Source organism: Oncorhynchus keta, chromosome 7, assembly GCF_023373465.1.
Source record: "Oncorhynchus keta strain PuntledgeMale-10-30-2019 chromosome 7, Oket_V2, whole genome shotgun sequence".
In the NCBI taxonomy this organism is placed as follows: domain Eukaryota; kingdom Metazoa; phylum Chordata; class Actinopteri; order Salmoniformes; family Salmonidae; genus Oncorhynchus; species Oncorhynchus keta.
The window spans coordinates 55,419,948-55,443,754 of record NC_068427.1 but is presented as its reverse complement, the minus strand read 5'-3'; the positions used below and the strand labels follow the sequence as shown (position 1 = coordinate 55,443,754).

Genomic DNA, 23,807 nt, shown 5'->3' with positions numbered 1-23,807 from the left:
ACTACATCATCATCATCTAATAGTTTAGTCTGGTCATGGTACTACATCATCATCTAATAGTTTAGTCTGGTCATGGTACTACATCATCATCATCTAATAGTTTAGTCTGGTCATGGTACTACATCATCATCTAATAGTTTAGTCTGGTCATGGTACTACATCATCATCATCTAATAGTTTAGTCTGGTCATGGTAAATCACTCATCATCTAATAGTTTAGTCTGGTCATGGTACTACATCATCATCTAATAGTTTAGTCTGGTCATGGTACTACATCATCATCATCTAATAGTTTAGTCTGGTCATGGTACTACATCATCATCATCTAATAGTTTAGTCTGGTCATGGTACTACATCATCATCATCTAATAGTTTAGTCTGGTCATGGTACTACATCATCATCTACTAGTTTAGTCTGGTCATGGTACTACATCATCTACTAGTTTAGTCTGGTCATCGTACTACATCATCATCTAATAGTTTAGTCTGGTCATGGTACTACATCATCATCATCTACTAGTTTAGTCTGGTCATGGTACTACATCATCATCTAATAGTTTAGTCTGGTCATGGTACTACATCATCATCTAATAGTTTAGTCTGGTCATGGTACTACATCATCATCATTTAATAGTTTAGTCTGGTCATGGTACTACATCATCAGTTTAGTCTGGTCATGGTACTCATGGTACTACATCATCATCATCTAATAGTTTAGTCTGGTCATGGTACTACATCATCATCTAATAGTTTAGTCTGGTCATGGTACTACATCATCATCTAATAGTTTAGTCTGGTCATGGTACTACATCATCATCTAATAGTTTAGTCTGGTCATGGTACTACATCATCATCTAATAGTTTAGTCTGGTCATGGTACTACATCATCATCTAATAGTTTAGTCTGGTCATGGTACTACATCATCATCTACTAGTTTAGTCTGGTCATGGTACTACATCATCATCTAATAGTTTAGTCTGGTCATGGTACTACATCATCATCTAATAGTTTAGTCTGGTCATGGTACTACATCATCATCTAATAGTTTAGTCTGGTCATGGTACTACATCATCATCTAATAGTTTAGTCTGGTCATGGTACTACATCATCATCTAATAGTTTAGTCTGGTCATGGTACTACATCATCATCTAATAGTTTAGTCTGGTCATGGTACTACATCATCATCTAATAGTTTAGTCTGTTTAGTCTGTTTAGTCATGGTACTACATCATCATCTAATAGTTTAGTCTGGTCATCATCTACTAGTTTATCTGGTCATCATCATCATCTAATAGTTTAGTCTGGTCATGGTACTACATCATCATCTAATAGTTTAGTCTGGTCATGGTACTACATCATCATCTAATAGTTTAGTCTGGTCATGGTACTACATCATCATCTACTAGTTTAGTCTGGTCATGGTACTACATCATCATCATCTAATAGTTTAGTCTGGTCATGGTACTACATCATCATCTAATAGTTTAGTCTGGTCATGGTACTACATCATCATCATCTAATAGTTTAGTCTGGTCATGGTACTACATCATCATCTACTAGTTTAGTCTGGTCATGGTACTACATCATCATCTAATAGTTTAGTCTGGTCATGGTACTACATCATCATCTAATAGTTTAGTCTGGTCATGGTACTACATCATCATCTAATAGTTTAGTCTGGTCATGGTACTACATCATCATCATCTACTAGTTTAGTCTGGTCATGGTACTACATCATCATCTAATAGTTTAGTCTGGTCATGGTACTACATCATCATCTAATAGTTTAGTCTGGTCATGGTACTACATCATCATCTAATAGTTTAGTCTGGTCATGGTACTACATCATCATCTACTAGTTTAGTCTGGTCATGGTACTACATCATCATCTAATAGTTTAGTCTGGTCATGGTACTACATCATCATCATCTAATAGTTTAGTCTGGTCATGGTACTACATCATCATCTAATAGTTTAGTCTGGTCATGGTACTACATCATCATCTAATAGTTTAGTCTGGTCATGGTACTACATCATCATCATCTAATAGTTTAGTCTGGTCATGGTACTACATCATCATCTACTAGTTTAGTCTGGTCATGGTACTACATCATCATCTACTAGTTTAGTCTGGTCATGGTACTACATCATCATCATCTAATAGTTTAGTCTGGTCATGGTACTACATCATCATCTAATAGTTTAGTCTGGTCATGGTACTACATCATCATCTAATAGTTTAGTCTGGTCATGGTACTACATCATCATCTAATAGTTTAGTCTGGTCATGGTACTACATCATCATCTAATAGTTTAGTCTGGTCATGGTACTACATCATCATCATCTAATAGTTTAGTCTGGTCATGGTACTACATCATCATCTAATAGTTTAGTCTGGTCATGGTACTACATCATCATCTAATAGTTTAGTCTGGTCATGGTCATCATCATCTACTAGTTTAGTCTGGTCATCATCATCTAAATAGTTTAGTCTGGTCATGGTACTACATCATCATCATCTAATAGTTTAGTCTGGTCATGGTACTACATCATCATCTACTAGTTTAGTCTGGTCATGGTACTACATCATCATCTAATAGTTTAGTCTGGTCATGGTACTACATCATCATCATCTACTAGTTTAGTCTGGTCATGGTACTACATCATCATCTAATAGTTTAGTCTGGTCATGGTACTACATCATCATCATCTACTAGTTTAGTCTGGTCATGGTACTACATCATCATCTAATAGTTTAGTCTGGTCATGGTACTACATCATCATCATCTAATAGTTTAGTCTGGTCATGGTACTACATCATCATCATCTAATAGTTTAGTCTGGTCATGGTACTACATCATCATCTAATAGTTTAGTCTGGTCATGGTACTACATCATCATCATCTAATAGTTTAGTCTGGTCATGGTACTACATCATCATCTAATAGTTTAGTCTGGTCATGGTACTACATCATCATCTAATAGTTTAGTCTGGTCATGGTACTACATCATCATCATCTAATAGTTTAGTCTGGTCATGGTACTACATCATCATCATCATCTACATCATCATCTAATAGTTTAGTCTGGTCATGGTACTACATCATCATCTTCATGGTACTACATCATCATCTAATAGTTTAGTCTGGTCATGGTACTACATCATCATCTAATAGTTTAGTCTGGTCATGGTACTACATCATCATCTAATAGTTTAGTCTGGTCATGGTACTACATCATCATCTAATAGTTTAGTCTGGTCATGGTACTACATCATCATCTAATAGTTTAGTCTGGTCATGGTACTACATCATCATCTAATAGTTTAGTCTGGTCATGGTACTACATCATCATCTAATAGTTTAGTCTGGTCATGGTACTACATCATCATCTAATAGTTTAGTCTGGTCATGGTACTACATCATCATCATCTAATAGTTTAGTCTGGTCATGGTACTATCATCTGGTCATGGTATCATCATCTAATAGTTTAGTCTGGTCATGGTACTACATCATCATCTAATAGTTTAGTCTGGTCATGGTACTACATCATCATCTAATAGTTTAGTCTGGTCATGGTACTACATCATCATCTAATAGTTTAGTCTGGTCATGGTACTACATCATCATCTAATAGTTTAGTCTGGTCATGGTACTACATCATCATCATCTAATAGTTTAGTCTGGTCATGGTACTACATCATCATCTAATAGTTTAGTCTGGTCATGGTACTACATCATCATCTAATAGTTTAGTCTGGTCATGGTACTACATCATCATCTAATAGTTTAGTCTAACTAGTTTAGTCTGGTCATGGTACTACATCATCATCTAATAGTTTAGTCTGGTCATGGTACTACATCATCATCTACTAGTTTAGTCTGGTCATGGTACTACATCATCATCATCTAATAGTTTAGTCTGGTCATGGTACTACATCATCATCATCTAATAGTTTAGTCTGGTCATGGTACTACATCATCATCTACTAGTTTAGTCTGGTCATGGTACTACATCATCATCTAATAGTTTAGTCTGGTCATGGTACTCATCATTTTAGTTTAGTCTGGTCATGGTACTACATCATCATCATCTAATAGTTTAGTCTGGTCATGGTACTACATCATCATCTAATAGTTTAGTCTGGTCATGGTACTACATCATCATCTAATAGTTTAGTCTGGTCATGGTACTACATCATCATCTAATAGTTTAGTCTGGTCATGGTACTACATCATCATCTACTAGTTTAGTCTGGTCATGGTACTACATCATCATCATCTAATAGTTTAGTCTGGTCATGGTACTACATCATCATCTAATAATTTAGTCTGGTCATGGTACTACATCATCATCATCTAATAGTTTAGTCTGGTCATGGTACTACATCATCATCTAATAGTTTAGTCTGGTCATGGTACTACATCATCATCTAATAGTTTAGTCTGGTCATGGTACTACATCATCATCTAATAGTTTAGTCTGGTCATGGTACTACATCATCATCATCTAATAGTTTAGTCTGGTCATGGTACTACATCATCATCATCATCTAATAGTTTAGTCTGGTCATGGTACTACATATCATCATCTAATAGTTTAGTCTGGTCATGGTACTACATCATCATCTGGTCATGGTACTAATCATCATCATCTAATAGTTTAGTCTGGTCATGGTACTACATCATCATCTAATAGTTTAGTCTGGTCATGGTACTACATCATCATCTAATAGTTTAGTCTGGTCATGGTACTACATCATCATCTACTAGTTTAGTCTGGTCATGGTACTACATCATCATCTAATAGTTTAGTCTGGTCATGGTACTACATCATCATCTAATAGTTTAGTCTGGTCATGGTACTACATCATCATCTAATAGTTTAGTCTGGTCATGGTACTACATCATCATCTAATAGTTTAGTCTGGTCATGGTACTACATCATCATCTACTAGTTTAGTCTGGTCATGGTACTACATCATCATCTACTAGTTTAGTCTGGTCATGGTACTACATCATCATCTAATAGTTTAGTCTGGTCATGGTACTACATCATCATCTAATAGTTTAGTCTGGTCATGGTACTGGTCATCATCATCATCATCTAATAGTTTAGTCTGGTCATGGTACTACATCATCATCTAATAGTTTAGTCTGGTCATGGTACTACATCATCATCTAATAGTTTAGTCTGGTCATGGTACTACATCATCATCTAATAGTTTAGTCTGGTCATGGTACTACATCATCATCTAATAGTTTAGTCTGGTCATGGTACTACATCATCATCTACTAGTTTAGTCTGGTCATGGTACTACATCATCATCTAATAGTTTAGTCTGGTCATGGTACTACATCATCATCATCTACTAGTTTAGTCTGGTCATGGTACTACATCATCATCTAATAGTTTAGTCTGGTCATGGTACTACATCATCATCTAATAGTTTAGTCTGGTCATGGTACTACATCATCATCTACTAGTTTAGTCTGGTCATGGTACTACATCATCATCTAATAGTTTAGTCTGGTCATGGTACTACATCACTACATCATCACTACATCATCATCTAATAGTTTAGTCTGGTCATGGTACTACATCATCATCATCTATAGTTTAGTCTGGTCATGGTACTACATCATCATCTACTACATCTGGTCATCATCATCATCTAATAGTTTAGTCTGGTCATGGTACTACATCATCATCTAATAGTTTAGTCTGGTCATGGTACTACATCATCATCTACTAGTTTAGTCTGGTCATGGTACTACATCATCATCTAATAGTTTAGTCTGGTCATGGTACTACATCATCATCTAATAGTTTAGTCTGGTCATGGTACTACATCATCATCATCTAATAGTTTAGTCTGGTCATCATCATCTAATAGTTTAGTACTACATCATCATCATCTACTAGTTTAGTCTGGTCATGGTACTACATCATCATCATCTAATAGTTTAGTCTGGTCATGGTACTACATCATCATCTAATAGTTTAGTCTGGTCATGGTACTACATCATCATCATCTAATAGTTTAGTCTGGTCATGGTACTACATCATCATCTACTAGTTTAGTCTGGTCATGGTACTACATCATCATCTAATAGTTTAGTCTGGTCATGGTACTACATCATCATCTAATAGTTTAGTCTGGTCATGGTACTACATCATCATCATCTAATAGTTTAGTCTGGTCATGGTACTACATCATCATCTAATAGTTTAGTCTGGTCATGGTACTACATCATCATCATCTAATAGTTTAGTCTGGTCATGGTACTACATCATCATCATCTAATAGTTTAGTCTGGTCATGGTACTACATCATCATCTAATAGTTTAGTCTGGTCATGGTACTACATCATCATCTAATAGTTTAGTCTGGTCATGGTACTACATCATCATCTACTAGTTTAGTCTGGTCATGGTACTACATCATCATCTAATAGTTTAGTCTGGTCATGGTACTACATCATCATCATCTAATAGTTTAGTCTGGTCATGGTACTACATCTATCATCATCTACTAGTTTAGTCTGGTCATGGTACTACATCATCATCTAATAGTTTAGTCTGGTCATGGTACTACATCATCATCTACTAGTTTAGTCTGGTCATGGTACTACATCATCATCTACTAGTTTAGTCTGGTCATGGTACTACATCATCATCATCTAATAGTTTAGTCTGGTCATGGTACTACATCATCATCTACTAGTTTAGTCTGGTCATGGTACTACATCATCATCATCTAATAGTTTAGTCTGGTCATGGTACTACATCATCATCTACTAGTTTAGTCTGGTCATGGTACTACATCATCATCTAATAGTTTAGTCTGGTCATGGTACTACATCATCATCTACTAGTTTAGTCTGGTCATGGTACTACATCATCATCTAATAGTTTAGTCTGGTCATGGTACTACATCATCATCTACTAGTTTAGTCTGGTCATGGTACTACATCATCATCTAATAGTTTAGTCTGGTCATGGTACTACATCATCATCATCTACTAGTTTAGTCTGGTCATGGTACTACATCATCATCTAATAGTTTAGTCTGGTCATGGTACTACATCATCATCTAATAGTTTAGTCTGGTCATGGTACTACATCATCATCTACTAGTTTAGTCTGGTCATGGTACTACATCATCATCTAATAGTTTAGTCTGGTCATGGTACTACATCATCATCTAATAGTTTAGTCTGGTCATGGTACTACATCATCATCATCATGTTACTACATCATCATAATCTAATAGTTTAGTCTGGTCATGGTACTACATCATCATCATCATGTTACTACATCATCATCTACTAGTTTAGTCTGGTCATGGTACTACATCATCATCATCATGGTACTACATCATCTAATAGTTTAGTCTGGTCATGGTACTACATCATCTAATAGTTTAGTCTGGTCATGGTACTACATCATCATCATCTAATAGTTTAGTCTGGTCATGGTACTACATCATCTAATAGTTTAGTCTGGTCATGGTACTACATCATCATCTAATAGTTTAGTCTGGTCATGGTACTACATCATCATCTACTAGTTTAGTCTGGTCATGGTACTACATCATCATCATCTAATAGTTTAGTCTGGTCATGGTACTACATCATCTAATAGTTTAGTCTGGTCATGGTACTACATCATCATCTAATAGTTTAGTCTGGTCATGGTACTACATCATCATCTACTAGTTTAGTCTGGTCATGGTACTACATCATCTACTAGTTTAGTCTGGTCATGGTACTACATCATCATCTACTAGTTTAGTCTGGTCATGGTACTACATCATCATCTACTAGTTTAGTCTGGTCATGGTACTACATCATCATCTAATAGTTTAGTCTGGTCATGGTACTACATCTAATAGTTTAGTCTGGTCATGGTACTACATCATCTACTAGTTTAGTCTGGTCATGGTACTACATCATCATCTACTAGTTTAGTCTGGTCATGGTACTACATCATCATCATCTAATAGTTTAGTCTGGTCATGGTACTACATCATCATCATCTACTAGTTTAGTCTGGTCATGGTACTACATCATCATCTAATAGTTTAGTCTGGTCATGGTACTACATCATCATCTACTAGTTTAGTCTGGTCATGGTACTACATCATCATCTACTAGTTTAGTCTGGTCATGGTACTACATCATCATCTAATAGTTTAGTCTGGTCATGGTACTACATCATCATCTAATAGTTTAGTCTGGTCATGGTACTACATCATCATCTAATAGTTTAGTCTGGTCATGGTACTACATCATCATCTAATAGTTTAGTCTGGTCATGGTACTACATCATCACCATCTACTAGTTTAGTCTGGTCATGGTACTACATCATCTATTAATTTAGTCTGGTCATGGTATTACATCATCATGTAATAAATGAAGTTGTTGTAAAAAGCGACTTCTCACCAGAGGGCCTCTTGGTTCAAATCTCCTCTGCCGACTAAAAGCTTGGGATATGTTGACGTCTGAGTGGAGAACAAAAGAAGGGGGCTTTTAAAAACGATGTGCTGCTCTGTTCCTCAACTCTGTTACAACACCTCTCTGTTCCTCAACTCTGATACAACACCTCTCTGTTCCTCAACTCTGTTACAACACCTCTCTGTTCCTGTTCCTCAACTCTGTTACAATCACCTCTCTGTTCTCAACTCTGTTACAACACCTCTTTGTTCCTCAACTCTGTTACAACACCTCTCTGTTCTCAACTCTGTTTAACACCTCTCTGTTCCTCAACTCTGTTACAACACATCTCTTAGTTCTCAACTCTGTTACAACACCTCTCTGTTCCTCAACTCTGTTACAACACCTCTCTGTTCCTCAACTCTGTTACAACACCTCTCTGTTCCTCAACTCTGTTACAACACCTCTCTGTTCCTCAACTCTGTTACAACACCTCTCTGTTCTCAACTCTGTTACAACACCTCTCTGTTCCTCAACTCTGTTACAACACCTCTCTGTTCTCAACTCTGTTACAACACCTCTCTGTTCCTCAACTCTGTTACAACACCTCTCTGTTTAGTCTGGTCTGTTACAACACCTCTCTCTGTTCTCAACTCTGTTACAACACCTCTGTTCCTCAACTCTGTTCTCAACCTCAACTCTGTTACAACACCTCTCTGTTCTCAACTCTGTTACAACACCTCTCTGTTCCTCAACTCTGTTACAACACTCTCTGTTCTCAACTCTGTTACAACACCTCTCTGTTCCTCAACTCTGTTACAACACCTCTGTTCTCTGTTCCTCAACTCTGTTACAACACCTCTCTGTTCCTCAACTCTGTTACAACACCTCTGTTCTCAACTCTGTTACAACACCTCTCTGTTCTCAACTCTGTTACAACACCTCTCTGTTCCTCAACTCTGTTACAACACCTCTCTGTTCCTCAACTCTGTTACAACACCTCTCTGTTCTCAACTCTGTTACAACACCTCTCTGTTCTCAACTCTGTTACAACACCTCTCTGTTCCTCAACTCTGTTACAACACCTCTCTGTTCTCAACTCTGTTACAACACCTCTCTGTTCCTCAACTCTGTTACAACACCTCTCTGTTCCTCAACTCTGTTACAACACCTCTCTGTTCCTCAACTCTGTTACAACACCTCTCTGTTCTCAACTCAACACCTGTTCTCAACTCTGTTATTTACCTCTGTTCTTCAACTCTGTTACAACACCTCTTGTTCTGTTCTCAACTCTGTTACAACACCTCTCTGTTCCTCAACTCTGTTACAACACCTCTCTGTTCTCAACTCTGTTACAACACCTCTCTGTTCCTCAACTCTGTTACAACACCTCTCTGTTCCTCAACTCTGTTACAACACCTTCTCCTCAACTCTGTTACAACACCTCTCTGTTCCTCAACTCTGTTACAACACTCTCTCTGTTCCTCAACTCTGTTACAACACCTCTCTGTTCCTCAACTCTGTTACAACACCTCTCTGTTCCTGTTCTCAACTCTGTTACAACACCTCTCTGTTCCTCAACTCTGTTACAACACCTCTCTGTTCCTCAACTCTGTTACAACACCTCTCTGTTCCTCAACTCTGTTACAACACCTCTCTGTTCCTCAACTCTGTTACAACACACCTCTCTGTTCCTCAACTCTGTTACAACACCTCTCTGTTCCTCAACTCTGTTACAACACCTCTCTGTTCTCAACTCTGTTACAACACCTCTCTGTTCCTCAACTCTGTTACAACACCTCTCTGTTCCTCAACTCTGTTACAACACCTCTCTGTTCCTCAACTCTGTTACAACACCTCTCTGTTCCTCAACTCTGTTACAACACCTCTCTGTTCCTCAACTCTGTTACAACACCTCTCTGTTCCTCAACTCTGTTACAACACCTCTCTGTTCCTCAACTCTGTTACAACACCTCTCTGTTCCTCAACTCTGTTACAACACCTCTCTGTTCCTCAACTCTGTTACAACACCTCTCTGTTCCTCAACTCTGTTACAACACCTCTCTGTTCTCAACTCTGTTACAACACCTCTCTGTTCTCAACTCTGTTACAACACCTCTCTGTTCCTCAACTCTGTTACAACACCTCTCTGTTCCTCAACTCTGTTACAACACCTCTCTGTTCTCAACTCTGTTACAACACCTCTCTGTTCCTCAACTCTGTTACAACACCTCTCTGTTCCTCTCAACTCTGTTACAACACCTCTCTGTTCCTCAACTCTGTTACAAACACTCTGTTCCTGTTCCTCAACTCTGTTACAACACCTCTCTGTTCCTCAACTCTGTTACAACACCTCTCTGTTCCTCAACTCTGTTACAACACCTCTCTGTTCCTCAACTCTGTTACAACACCTCTCTGTTCCTCAACTCTGTTACAACACCTCTCTGTTCCTCAACTCTGTTACAACACCTCTCTGTTCCTGTTCAACTCTGTTACAACACCTCTCTGTTCTCAACTCTGTTACAACACCTCTCTGTTCCTGTTCAACTCTGTTACAACACCTCTCTGTTCCTCAACTCTGTTACAACACCTCTCTGTTCCTCAACTCTGTTACAACACCTCTCTGTTCCTGTTCCTCAACTCTGTTACAACACCTCTCTGTTCCTCAACTCTGTTACAACACCTCTCTGTTCCTCAACTCTGTTACAACACCTCTCTGTTCTCAACTCTGTTACAACACCTCTCTGTTCCTGTTCCTCAACTCTGTTACAACACCTCTCTGTTCCTCAACTCTGTTACAACACCTCTCTGTTCCTCAACTCTGTTACAACACCTCTCTGTTCCTCAACTCTGTTACACACCTCTCTGTTCTCAACTCTGTTACAACACCTCTGTTCCTCAACTCTGTTACAACACCTCTCTGTTCCTGTTCTCAACTCTGTTACAACACCTCTCTGTTCCTCAACTCTGTTACAACACCTCTCTGTTCCTCAACTCTGTTACAACACCTCTCTGTTCCTCAACTCTGATACAACACCTCTCTGTTCCTCAACTCTGTTACAACACCTCTCTGTTCCTCAACTCTGTTACAACACCTCTCTGTTCCTCAACTCTGTTACAACACCTCTCTGTTCCTCAACTCTGTTACAACACCTCTCTGTTCCTCAACTCTGTTACAACACCTCTCTGTTCCTGTTCCTCAACTCTGTTACAACACCTCTCTGTTCCTCAACTCTGTTACAACACCTCTCTGTTCCTCAACTCTGTTACAACACCTCTCTGTTCCTCAACTCTGTTACAACACCTCTCTGTTCCTCAACTCTGTTACAACACCTCTCTGTTCCTCAACTCTGTTACAACACCTCTCTGTTCCTCAACTCTGTTACAACACCTCTCTGTTCCTCAACTCTGTTACAACACCTCTCTGTTCCTCAACTCTGTTACAACACCTCTCTGTTCCTCAACTCTGTTACAACACCTCTCTGTTCCTCAACTCTGTTACAACACCTCTCTGTTCTCAACTCTGTTACAACACCTCTCTGTTCCTCAACTCTGTTACAACACCTCTCTGTTCCTCAACTCTGTTACAACACCTCTCTGTTCCTCAACTCTGTTACAACACCTCTCTGTTCCTCAACTCTGTTACAACACCTCTCTGTTCCTCAACTCTGTTACAACACCTCTCTGTTCCTCAACTCTGTTACAACACCTCTCTGTTCCTCAACTCTGTTACAACACCTCTCTGTTCCTCAACTCTGTTACAACACCTCTCTGTTCCTCAACTCTGTTACAACACCTCTCTGTTCCTCAACTCTGTTACAACACCTCTCTGTTCCTCAACTCTGTTACAACACCTCTCTGTTCCTCAACTCTGTTACAACACCTCTCTGTTCCTCAACTCTGTTACAACACCTCTCTGTTCCTCAACTCTGATACAACACCTCTCTGTTCCTGTTCTCAACTCTGTTACAACACCTCTCTGTTCCTCAACTCTGTTACAACACCTCTCTGTTCCTCAACTCTGTTACAACACCTCTCTGTTCCTCAACTCTGTTACAACACCTCTCTGTTCCTCAACTCTGTTACAACACCTCTCTGTTCCTCAACTCTGTTACAACACCTCTCTGTTCCTCAACTCTGTTACAACACCTCTCTGTTCCTGTTCCTCAACTCTGTTACAACACCTCTCTGTTCCTCAACTCTGTTACAACACCTCTCTGTTCCTCAACTCTGTTACAACACCTCTCTGCTCCTCAACTCTGTTACAACACCTCTCTGTTCTGTTCCTCAACTCTGTTACAACACCTCTCTGTTCCTCAACTCTGTTACAACACCTCTCTGCTCCTCAACTCTGTTACAACACCTCTCTGTTCCTCAACTCTGTTACAACACCTCTCTGTTCCTCAACTCTGTTACAACACCTCTCTGTTCCTCAACTCTGTTACAACACCTCTCTGTTCCTCAACTCTGTTACAACACCTCTCTGTTCCTCAACTCTGTTACAACACCTCTCTGTTCCTCAACTCTGTTACAACACCTCTCTGTTCCTCAACTCTGTTACAACACCTCTCTGTTCCTCAACTCTGTTACAACACCTCTCTGTTCCTCAACTCTGTTACAACACCTCTCTGTTCCTCAACTCTGTTACAACACCTCTCTGTTCCTCAACTCTGTTACAACACCTCTCTGTTCCTCAACTCTGTTACAACACCTCTCTGTTCCTCAACTCTGTTACAACACCTCTCTGTTCCTCAACTCTGTTACAACACCTCTCTGTTCCTCAACTCTGTTACAACACCTCTCTGTTCCTCAACTCTGTTACAACACCTCTCTGTTCCTGTTCCTCAACTCTGTTACAACACCTCTCTGTTCCTCAACTCTGTTACAACACCTCTCTGTTCCTCAACTCTGTTACAACACCTCTCTGTTCCTGTTCCTCAACTCTGTTACAACACCTCTCTGTTCCTCAACTCTGTTACAACACCTCTCTGTTCCTCAACTCTGTTACAACACCTCTCTGCTCCTCAACTCTGTTACAACACCTCTCTGTTCCTCAACTCTGTTACAACACCTCTCTGTTCCTGTTCCTCTCTGTTACAACACCTGTTCCTCAACTCTGTTACAACACCTCTCTGTTCCTCAACTCTGTTACAACACCTCTCTGTTCTGTTCCTCAACTCTGTTACAACACCTCTCTGTTCTCAACTCTGTTACAACACCTCTCTGTTCCTGTTCAACTCTGTTACAACACCTCTCTGTTCTTGTTCTCAACTCTGTTACAACACCTCTCTGTTCCTCAGCTCTGTTACAACACCTCTCTGTTCCTCAACTCTGTTACAACACCTCTCTGTTCCTCAACTCTGTTACAACACCTCTCTGTTCCTCAACTCTGTTACAACACCTCTCTGTTCCTCAACTCTGTTACAACACCTCTCTGTTCCTCAACTCTGTTACAACACCTCTCTGTTCCTGTTCCTCAACTCTGTTGATACAACACCTCTCTGTTCCTCAACTCTGTTACAACACCTCTCTGTTCCTCAACTCTGTTACAACACCTCTCTGTTCCTCAACTCTGTTACAACACCTCTCTGTTCCTGTTCCTCAACTCTGTTACAACACCTCTCTGTTCCTCAACTCTGTTACAACACCTCTCTGTTCCTCAACTCTGTTACAACACCTCTCTGTTCCTCAACTCTGTTACAACACCTCTCTGTTCCTCAACTCTGTTACAACACCTCTCTGTTCCTCAACTCTGTTACAACACCTCTCTGTTCCTCAACTCTGTTACAACACCTCTCTGTTCCTCAACTCTGTTACAACACCTCTCTGTTCCTCAACTCTGATACAACACCTCTCTGTTCCTCAACTCTGTTACAACACCTCTCTGTTCCTCAACTCTGTTACAACACCTCTCTGTTCCTGTTCCTCAACTCTGTTACAACACCTCTCTGTTCCTCAACTCTGTTACAACACCTCTCTGTTCCTGTTCCTCAACTCTGTTACAACACCTCTCTGTTCCTCAACTCTGTTACAACACCTCTCTGTTCCTCAACTCTGTAACAACACCTCTCTGTTCCTCAACTCTGATACAACACCTCTCTGTTCCTGTTCCTCAACTCTGTTACAACACCTCTCTGTTCCTGTTCCTCAACTCTGTTACAACACCTCTCTGTTCCTGTTCCTCAACTCTGTTACAACACCTCTCTGTTCCTCAACTCTGTTACAACACCTCTCTGTTCCTGTTCCTCAACTCTGTTACAACACCTCTCTGTTCCTGTTCCTCAACTCTGTTACAACACCTCTCTGTTCCTCAACTCTGTTACAACACCTCTCTGTTCCTGTTCCTCAACTCTGTTACAACACCTCTCTGTTCCTCAACTCTGTTACAACACCTCTCTGTTCCTCAACTCTGTTACAACACCTCTCTGTTCCTGTTCAACTCTGTTACAACACCTCTCTGCTCCTCAACTCTGTTACAACACCTCTCTGTTCCTGTTCTCAACTCTGATACAACACCTCTCTGTTCCTCAACTCTGTTACAACACCTCTCTGTTCCTGTTCCTCAACTCTGTTACAACACCTCTCTGTTCCTCAACTCTGATACAACACCTCTCTGTTCCTGTTCCTCAACTCTGTTACAACACCTCTCTGTTCCTGTTCCTCAACTCTGTTACAACACCTCTCTGTTCCTCAACTCTGTTACAACACCTCTCTGTTCCTGTTCCTCAACTCTGTTACAACACCTCTCTGTTCCTCAACTCTGTTACAACACCTCTCTGTTCCTCAACTCTGTTACAACACCTCTCTGTTCCTCAACTCTGTTACAACACCTCTCTGTTCCTCAACTCTGATACAACACCTCTCTGTTCCTGTTCCTCAACTCTGTTACAACACCTCTCTGTTCCTGTTCCTCAACTCTGTAACAACACCTCTCTGTTCTTGTTCCTCAACTCTGATACAACACCTCTCTGTTCCTCAGCTCTGTTACAACACCTCTCTGTTCCTCAACTCTGTTACAACACCTCTCTGCTCCTCAACTCTGTTACAACACCTCTCTGTTCCTCAACTCTGTTACAACACCTCTCTGTTCCTCAACTCTGTTACAACACCTCTCTGTTCCTCAACTCTGATACAACACCTCTCTGTTCCTGTTCCTCAACTCTGTTACAACACCTCTCTGTTCCTCAACTCTGTTACAACACCTCTCTGTTCCTCAACTTTGTTACAACACCTCTCTGTTCCTCAACTCTGATACAACCTCTCTGTTCTGTTCCTCAACTCTGTTACAACACCTCTCTGTTCCTTTTCCTCAACTCTGATACAACACCTCTCTGTTCCTGTTCCTCAACTCTGTTACAACACCTCTCTGTTCCTCAACTCTGTTACAACCTCTCTGTTCCTCAACTCTGTTACAACACCTCTCTGTTCCTCAACTCTGTTACAACACCTCTCTGTTCCTCAACTCTGTTACAACACCTCTCTGTTCCTCAACTCTGATACAACACCTCTCTGTTCCTGTTCCTCAACTCTGTTACAACACCTCTCTGTTCCTGTTCCTCAACTCTGTTACAACACCTCTCTGTTCCTGTTCCTCAACTCTGTTACAACACCTCTCTGTTCCTCAACTCTGTTACAACACCTCTCTGTTCCTCAACTCTGTTACAACACCTCTCTGTTCCTCAACTCTGTTACAACACCTCTCTGTTCCTGTTCCTCAACTCTGTTACAACACCTCTCTGCTCCTCAACTCTGTTACAACACCTCTCTGTTCCTCAACTCTGTTACAACACCTCTCTGTTCCTCAACTCTGTTACAACACCTCTCTGTTCCTGTTCCTCAACTCTGTTACAACACCTCTCTGTTCCTCAACTCTGTTACAACACCTCTCTGCTCCTCAACTCTGATACAACACCTCTCTGTTCCTCAACTCTGTTACAACACCTCTCTGTTCCTGTTCCTCAACTCTGTTACAACACCTCTCTGTTCCTCAACCCTGTTACAACACCTCTCTGTTCCTGTTCCTCAACTCTGATACAACACCTCTCTGTTCCTGTTCCTCAACTCTGTTACAACACCTCTCTGTTCCTCAACTCTGTTACAACACCTCTCTGTTCCTGTTCCTCAACTCTGTTACAACACCTCTCTGTTCCTCAACTCTGTTACAACACCTCTCTGTTCCTCAACTCTGATACAACACCTCTCTGTTCCTGTTCCTCAACTCTGTTACAACACCTCTCTGTTCCTGTTCCTCAACTCTGTTACAACACCTCTCTGTTCCTGTTCCTCAACTCTGTTACAACACCTCTCTGTTCCTCAACTCTGTTACAACACCTCTCTGTTCCTGTTCCTCAACTCTGTTACAACACCTCTCTGTTCCTCAACTCTGTTACAACACCTCTCTGTTCCTCAACTCTGTTACAACACCTCTCTGTTCCTCAACTCTGTTACAACACCTCTCTGTTCCTCAACTCTGTTACAACACCTCTCTGTTCCTGTTCCTCAACTCTGTTACAACACCTCTCTGCTCCTCAACTCTGTTACAACACCTCTCTGTTCCTGTTCCTCAACTCTGTTACAACACCTCTCTGTTCCTGTTCCTCAACTCTGTTACAACACCTCTCTGCTCCTCAACTCTGTTACAACACCTCTCTGTTCCTCAACTCTGTTACAACACCTCTCTGCTCCTCAACTCTGTTACAACACCTCTCTGTTCCTCAACTCTGTTACAACACCTCTCTGTTCCTCAACTCTGTTACAACACCTCTCTGTTCCTCAACTCTGATACAACACCTCTCTGTTCCTGTTCCTCAACTCTGTTACAACACCTCTCTGTTCCTCAACTCTGTTACAACACCTCTCTGTTCCTCAACTTTGTTACAACACCTCTCTGTTCCTCAACTCTGTTACAACACCTCTCTGTTCCTGTTCCTCAACTCTGTTACAACACCTCTCTGTTCCTTTTCAACTCTGATACAACACCTCTCTGTTCTGTTCCTCAACTCTGTTACAACACCTCTCTGCTCCTCAACTCTGTTACAACACCTCTCTGTTCCTCAACTCTGTTACAACACCTCTCTGTTCCTCAACTCTGTTACAACACCTCTCTGTTCCTCAACTCTGATACAACACCTCTCTGTTCCTGTTCCTCAACTCTGTTACAACACCTATCTGTTCCTCAACTCTGTTACAACACCTCTCTGTTCCTCAACTCTGTTACAACACCTCTCTGTTCCTCAACTCTGTTACAACACCTCTCTGTTCCTGTTCCTCAACTCTGTTACAACACCTCTCTGCTCCTCAACTCTGTTACAACACCTCTCTGTTCCTCAACTCTGTTACAACACCTCTCTGCTCCTCAACTCTGATACAACACCTCTCTGTTCCTGTTCCTCAACTCTGTTACAACACCTCTCTGCTCCTCAACTCTGTTACAACACCTCTCTGTTCCTGTTCCTCAACTCTGATACAACACCTCTCTGTTCCTGTTCCTCAACTCTGTTACAACACCTCTCTGTTCCTGTTCCTCAACTCTGATACAACACCTCTCTGTTCCTGTTCCTCAACTCTGTTACAACACCTCTCTGCTCTCAACTCTGATACAACACCTCTCTGTTCCTGTTCCTCAACTCTGATACAACACCTCTCTGTTCCTGTTCCTCAACTCTGTTACAACACCTCTCTGTTCCTCAACTCTGTTACAACACCTCTCTGTTCCTGTTCCTCAACTCTGTTACAACACCTCTCTGTTCCTCAACTCTGTTACAACACCTCTCTGCTCCTCAACTCTGTTACAACACCTCTCTGTTCCTCAACTCTGTTACAACACCTCTCTGTTCCTCAACTCTGTTACAACACCTCTCTGTTCCTGTTCCTCAACTCTGTTACAACACCTCTCTGTTCCTCAACTCTGTTACAACACCTCTCTGTTCCTGTTCCTCAACTCTGTTACAACACCTCTCTGTTCCTGTTCCTCAACTCTGTTACAACACCTCTCTGTTCCTCAACTCTGTTACAACACCTCTCTGTTCCTCAACTCTGTTACAACACCTCTCTGCTCCTCAACTCTGTTACAACACCTCTCTGTTCCTCAACTCTGTTACAACACCTCTCTGTTCCTCAACTCTGTTACAACACCTCTCTGTTCCTCAACTCTGATACAACACCTCTCTGTTCCTGTTCCTCAACTCTGTTACAACACCTCTCTGTTCCTCAACTCTGTTACAACACCTCTCTGTTCCTCAACTCTGTTACAACACCTCTCTGTTCCTCAACTCTGTTACAACACCTCTCTGTTCCTGTTCCTCAACTCTGTTACAACACCTCTCTGTTCCTCAACTCTGATACAACACCTCTCTGTTCCTGTTCCTCAACTCTGTTACAACACCTCTCTGTTCCTCAACTCTGTTACAACACCTCTCTGTTCCTCAACTCTGTTACAACACCTCTCTGTTCCTCAACTCTGTTACAACACCTCTCTGTTCCTCAACTCTGTTACAACACCTCTCTGTTCCTCAACTCTGATACAACACCTCTCTGTTCCTGTTCCTCAACTCTGTTACAACACCTCTCTGTTCCTGTTCCTCAACTCTGTTACAACACCTCTCTGTTCCTGTTCCTCAACTCTGTTACAACACCTCTCTGTTCCTCAACTCTGTTACAACACCTCTCTGTTCCTCAACTCTGTTACAACACCTCTCTGTTCCTCAACTCTGTTACAACACCTCTCTGTTCCTCAACTCTGTTACAACACCTCTCTGTTCCTGTTCCTCAACTCTGTTACAACACCTCTGTTCCTGTTCCTCAACTCTGATACAACACCTCTCTGTTCCTCAACTCTGTTACAACACCTCTCTGTTCCTCAACTCTGTTACAACACCTCTCTGTTACAACACCTCTCTGCTCCTCAACTCTGTTACAACACCTCTCTGTTCCTCAACTCTGTTACAACACCTCTCTGCTCCTCAACTCTGTTACAACACCTCTCTGTTCCTCAACTCTGTTACAACACCTCTCTGTTCCTCAACTCTGATACAACACCTCCTGTTCCTGTTCCTCAACTCTGTTACAACACCTCTCTGTTCCTCAACTCTGATACAACACCTCTCTGTTCCTGTTCCTCAACTCTGTTACAACACCTCTCTGTTCCTCAACTCTGTTACAACACCTCTCTGTTCCTGTTCCTCAACTCTGTTACAACACCTCTCTGCTCCTCAACTCTGTTACAACACCTCTCTGTTCCTGTTCCTCAACTCTGTTACAACACCTCTCTGTTCCTGTTCCTCAACTCTGTTACAACACCTCTCTGTTCCTGTTCCTCAACTCTGATACAACACCTCTCTGTTCCTGTTCCTCAACTCTGTTACAACACCTCTCTGTTCCTCAACTCTGTTACAACACCTCTCTGTTCCTGTTCCTCAACTCTGTTACAACACCTCTCTGTTCCTCAACTCTGTTACAACACCTCTCTGTTCCTGTTCCTCAACTCTGTTACAACACCTCTCTGTTCCTGTTCCTCAACTCTGTTACAACACCTCTCTGTTCCTGTTCCTCAACTCTGTTACAACACCTCTCTGTTCCTGTTCCTCAACTCTGTTACAACACCTCTCTGTTCCTCAACTCTGTTACAACACCTCTCTGTTCCTCAACTCTGTTACAACACCTCTCTGTTCCTCAACTCTGTTACAACACCTCTCTGTTCCTGTTCCTCAACTCTGTTACAACACCTCTCTGTTCCTCAACTCTGTTACAACACCTCTCTGTTCCTCAACTCTGTTACAACACCTCTCTGTTCCTCAACTCTGTTACAACACCTCTCTGTTCCTGTTCCTCAACTCTGTTACAACACCTCTCTGTTCCTCAACTCTGTTACAACACCTCTCTGTTCCTCAACTCTGTTACAACACCTCTCTGCTCCTCAACTCTGATACAACACCTCTCTGTTCCTCAACTCTGTTACAACACCTCTCTGTTCCTCAACTCTGTTACAACACCTCTCTGTTCCTGTTCCTCAACTCTGTTACAACACCTCTCTGTTCCTGTTCCTCAACTCTGTTACAACACCTCTCTGTTCCTGTTCCTCAACTCTGTTACAACACCTCTCTGTTCCTGTTCCTCAACTCTGTTACAACACCTCTCTGCTCCTCAACTCTGTTACAACACCTCTCTGTTCCTGTTCCTCAACTCTGATACAACACCTCTCTGTTCCTGTTCCTCAACTCTGTTACAACACCTCTCTGTTCCTCAACTCTGTTACAACACCTCTCTGTTCCTGTTCCTCAACTCTGTTACAACACCTCTCTGTTCCTCAACTCTGTTACAACACCTCTCTGCTCCTCAACTCTGTTACAACACCTCTCTGTTCCTCAACTCTGTTACAACACCTCTCTGTTCCTCAACTCTGATACAACACCTCTCTGTTCCTGTTCCTCAACTCTGTTACAACACCTCTCTGCTCCTCAACTCTGTTACAACACCTCTCTGTTCCTGTTCCTCAACTCTGTAACAACACCTCTCTGTTCCTGTTCCTCAACTCTGATACAACACCTCTCTGTTCCTCAACTCTGTTACAACACCTCTCTGTTCCTCAACTCTGTTACAACACCTCTCTGCTCCTCAACTCTGTTACAACACCTCTCTGTTCCTCAACTCTGTTACAACACCTCTCTGTTCCTCAACTCTGTTACAACACCTCTCTGTTCCTCAACTCTGATACAACACCTCTCTGTTCCTGTTCCTCAACTCTGTTACAACACCTCTCTGTTCCTCAACTCTGTTACAACACCTCTCTGTTCCTCAACTCTGTTACAACACCTCTCTGTTCCTCAACTCTGATACAACACCTCTCTGTTCCTGTTCCTCAACTCTGTTACAACACCTCTCTGTTCCTGTTCCTCAACTCTGATACAACACCTCTCTGTTCCTGTTCCTCAACTCTGTTACAACACCTCTCTGTTCCTCAACTCTGTTACAACACCTCTCTGTTCCTCAACTCTGTTACAACACCTCTCTGTTCCTCAACTCTGTTACAACACCTCTCTGTTCCTCAACTCTGATACAACACCTCTCTGTTCCTGTTCCTCAACTCTGTTACAACACCTCTCTGTTCCTCAACTCTGTTACAACACCTCTCTGTTCCTCAACTCTGTTACAACACCTCTCTGTTCCTCAACTCTGTTACAACACCTCTCTGTTCCTGTTCCTCAACTCTGTTACAACACCTCTCTGTTCCTCAACTCTGTTACAACACCTCTCTGTTCCTCAACTCTGTTACAACACCTCTCTGTTCCTCAACTCTGATACAACACCTCTCTGTTCCTGTTCCTCAACTCTGTTACAACACCTCTCTGTTCCTCAACTCTGTTACAACACCTCTCTGTTCCTGTTCCTCAACTCTGTTACAACACCTCTCTGTTCCTGTTCCTCAACTCTGTTACAACACCTCTCTGTTCCTGTTCCTCAACTCTGTTACAACACCTCTCTGTTCCTGTTCCTCAACTCTGTTACAACACCTCTCTGCTCCTCAACTCTGATACAACACCTCTCTGTTCCTGTTCCTCAACTCTGATACAACACCTCTGTTCCTGTTCCTCAACTCTGTTACAACACCTCTCTGTTCCTCAACTCTGTTACAACACCTCTCTGTTCCTCAACTCTGTTACAACACCTCTCTGCTCCTCAACTCTGTTACAACACCTCTCTGTTCCTCAACTCTGTTACAACACCTCTCTGTTCCTCAACTCTGTTACAACACCTCTCTGTTCCTCAACTCTGATACAACACCTCTCTGTTCCTGTTCCTCAACTCTGTTACAACACCTCTCTGTTCCTCAACTCTGTTACAACACCTCTCTGTTCCTGTTCCTCAACTCTGTTACAACACCTCTCTGTTCCTCAACTCTGTTACAACACCTCTCTGTTCCTGTTCCTCAACTCTGTTACAACACCTCTCTGTTCCTCAACTCTGTTACAACACCTCTCTGTTCCTCAACTCTGTTACAACACCTCTCTGTTCCTCAACTCTGTTACAACACCTCTCTGCTCCTCAACTCTGTTACAACACCTCTCTGTTCCTCAACTCTGTTACAACACCTCTCTGTTCCTCAACTCTGTTACAACACCTCTCTGTTCCTCAACTCTGATACAACACCTCTCTGTTCCTGTTCCTCAACTCTGTTACAACACCTCTCTGTTCCTCAACTCTGTTACAACACCTCTCTGTTCCTCAACTCTGTTACAACACCTCTCTGTTCCTCAACTCTGATACAACACCTCTCTGTTCCTCAACTCTGTTACAACACCTCTCTGTTCCTGTTCCTCAACTCTGATACAACACCTCTCTGTTCCTGTTCCTCAACTCTGTTACAACACCTCTCTGTTCCTCAACTCTGTTACAACACCTCTCTGTTCCTCAACTCTGTTACAACACCTCTCTGTTCCTCAACTCTGTTACAACACCTCTCTGTTCCTCAACTCTGTTACAACACCTCTCTGTTCCTCAACTCTGATACAACACCTCTCTGTTCCTGTTCCTCAACTCTGTTACAACACCTCTCTGTTCCTGTTCCTCAACTCTGTTACAACACCTCTCTGTTCCTGTTCCTCAACTCTGTTACAACACCTCTCTGTTCCTCAACTCTGTTACAACACCTCTCTGTTCCTCAACTCTGTTACAACACCTCTCTGTTCCTCAACTCTGTTACAACACCTCTCTGTTCCTCAACTCTGTTACAACACCTCTCTGTTCCTGTTCCTCAACTCTGTTACAACACCTCTCTGTTCCTGTTCCTCAACTCTGTTACAACACCTCTCTGTTCCTCAACTCTGTTACAACACCTCTCTGTTCCTCAACTCTGTTACAACACCTCTCTGTTACAACACCTCTCTGCTCCTCAACTCTGTTACAACACCTCTCTGTTCCTCAACTCTGTTACAACACCTCTCTGTTCCTCAACTCTGTTACAACACCTCTCTGTTCCTCAACTCTGATACAACACCTCCTGTTCCTGTTCCTCAACTCTGTTACAACACCTCTCTGTTCCTCAAATCTGTTACAACACCTCTCTGTTCCTGTTCCTCAACTCTGTTACAACACCTCTCTGCTCCTCAACTCTGTTACAACACCTCTCTGTTCCTGTTCCTCAACTCTGTTACAACACCTCTCTGTTCCTGTTCCTCAACTCTGTAACAACACCTCTCTGTTCCTGTTCCTCAACTCTGATACAACACCTCTCTGTTCCTGTTCCTCAACTCTGTTACAACACCTCTCTGTTCCTCAACTCTGTTACAACACCTCTCTGTTCCTGTTCCTCAACTCTGTTACAACACCTCTCTGTTCCTCAACTCTGTTACAACACCTCTCTGTTCCT

General features: G+C 41.7%; 1 protein-coding gene across 1 annotated transcript in view; it reads right to left on the bottom strand.

The window, feature by feature from the left end:
- Positions 1 to 23,807, bottom strand: part of glb1l (galactosidase, beta 1-like) — a 108,338-nt gene that overhangs the window by 60,596 nt on the left and 23,935 nt on the right. The window contains exon 7 of the mRNA XM_052523286.1: positions 8,453 to 8,511. Coding sequence (XP_052379246.1) covers positions 8,453 to 8,511 — 59 coding nt within the window. The remainder of the gene's footprint in view (positions 1 to 8,452; positions 8,512 to 23,807) is intronic.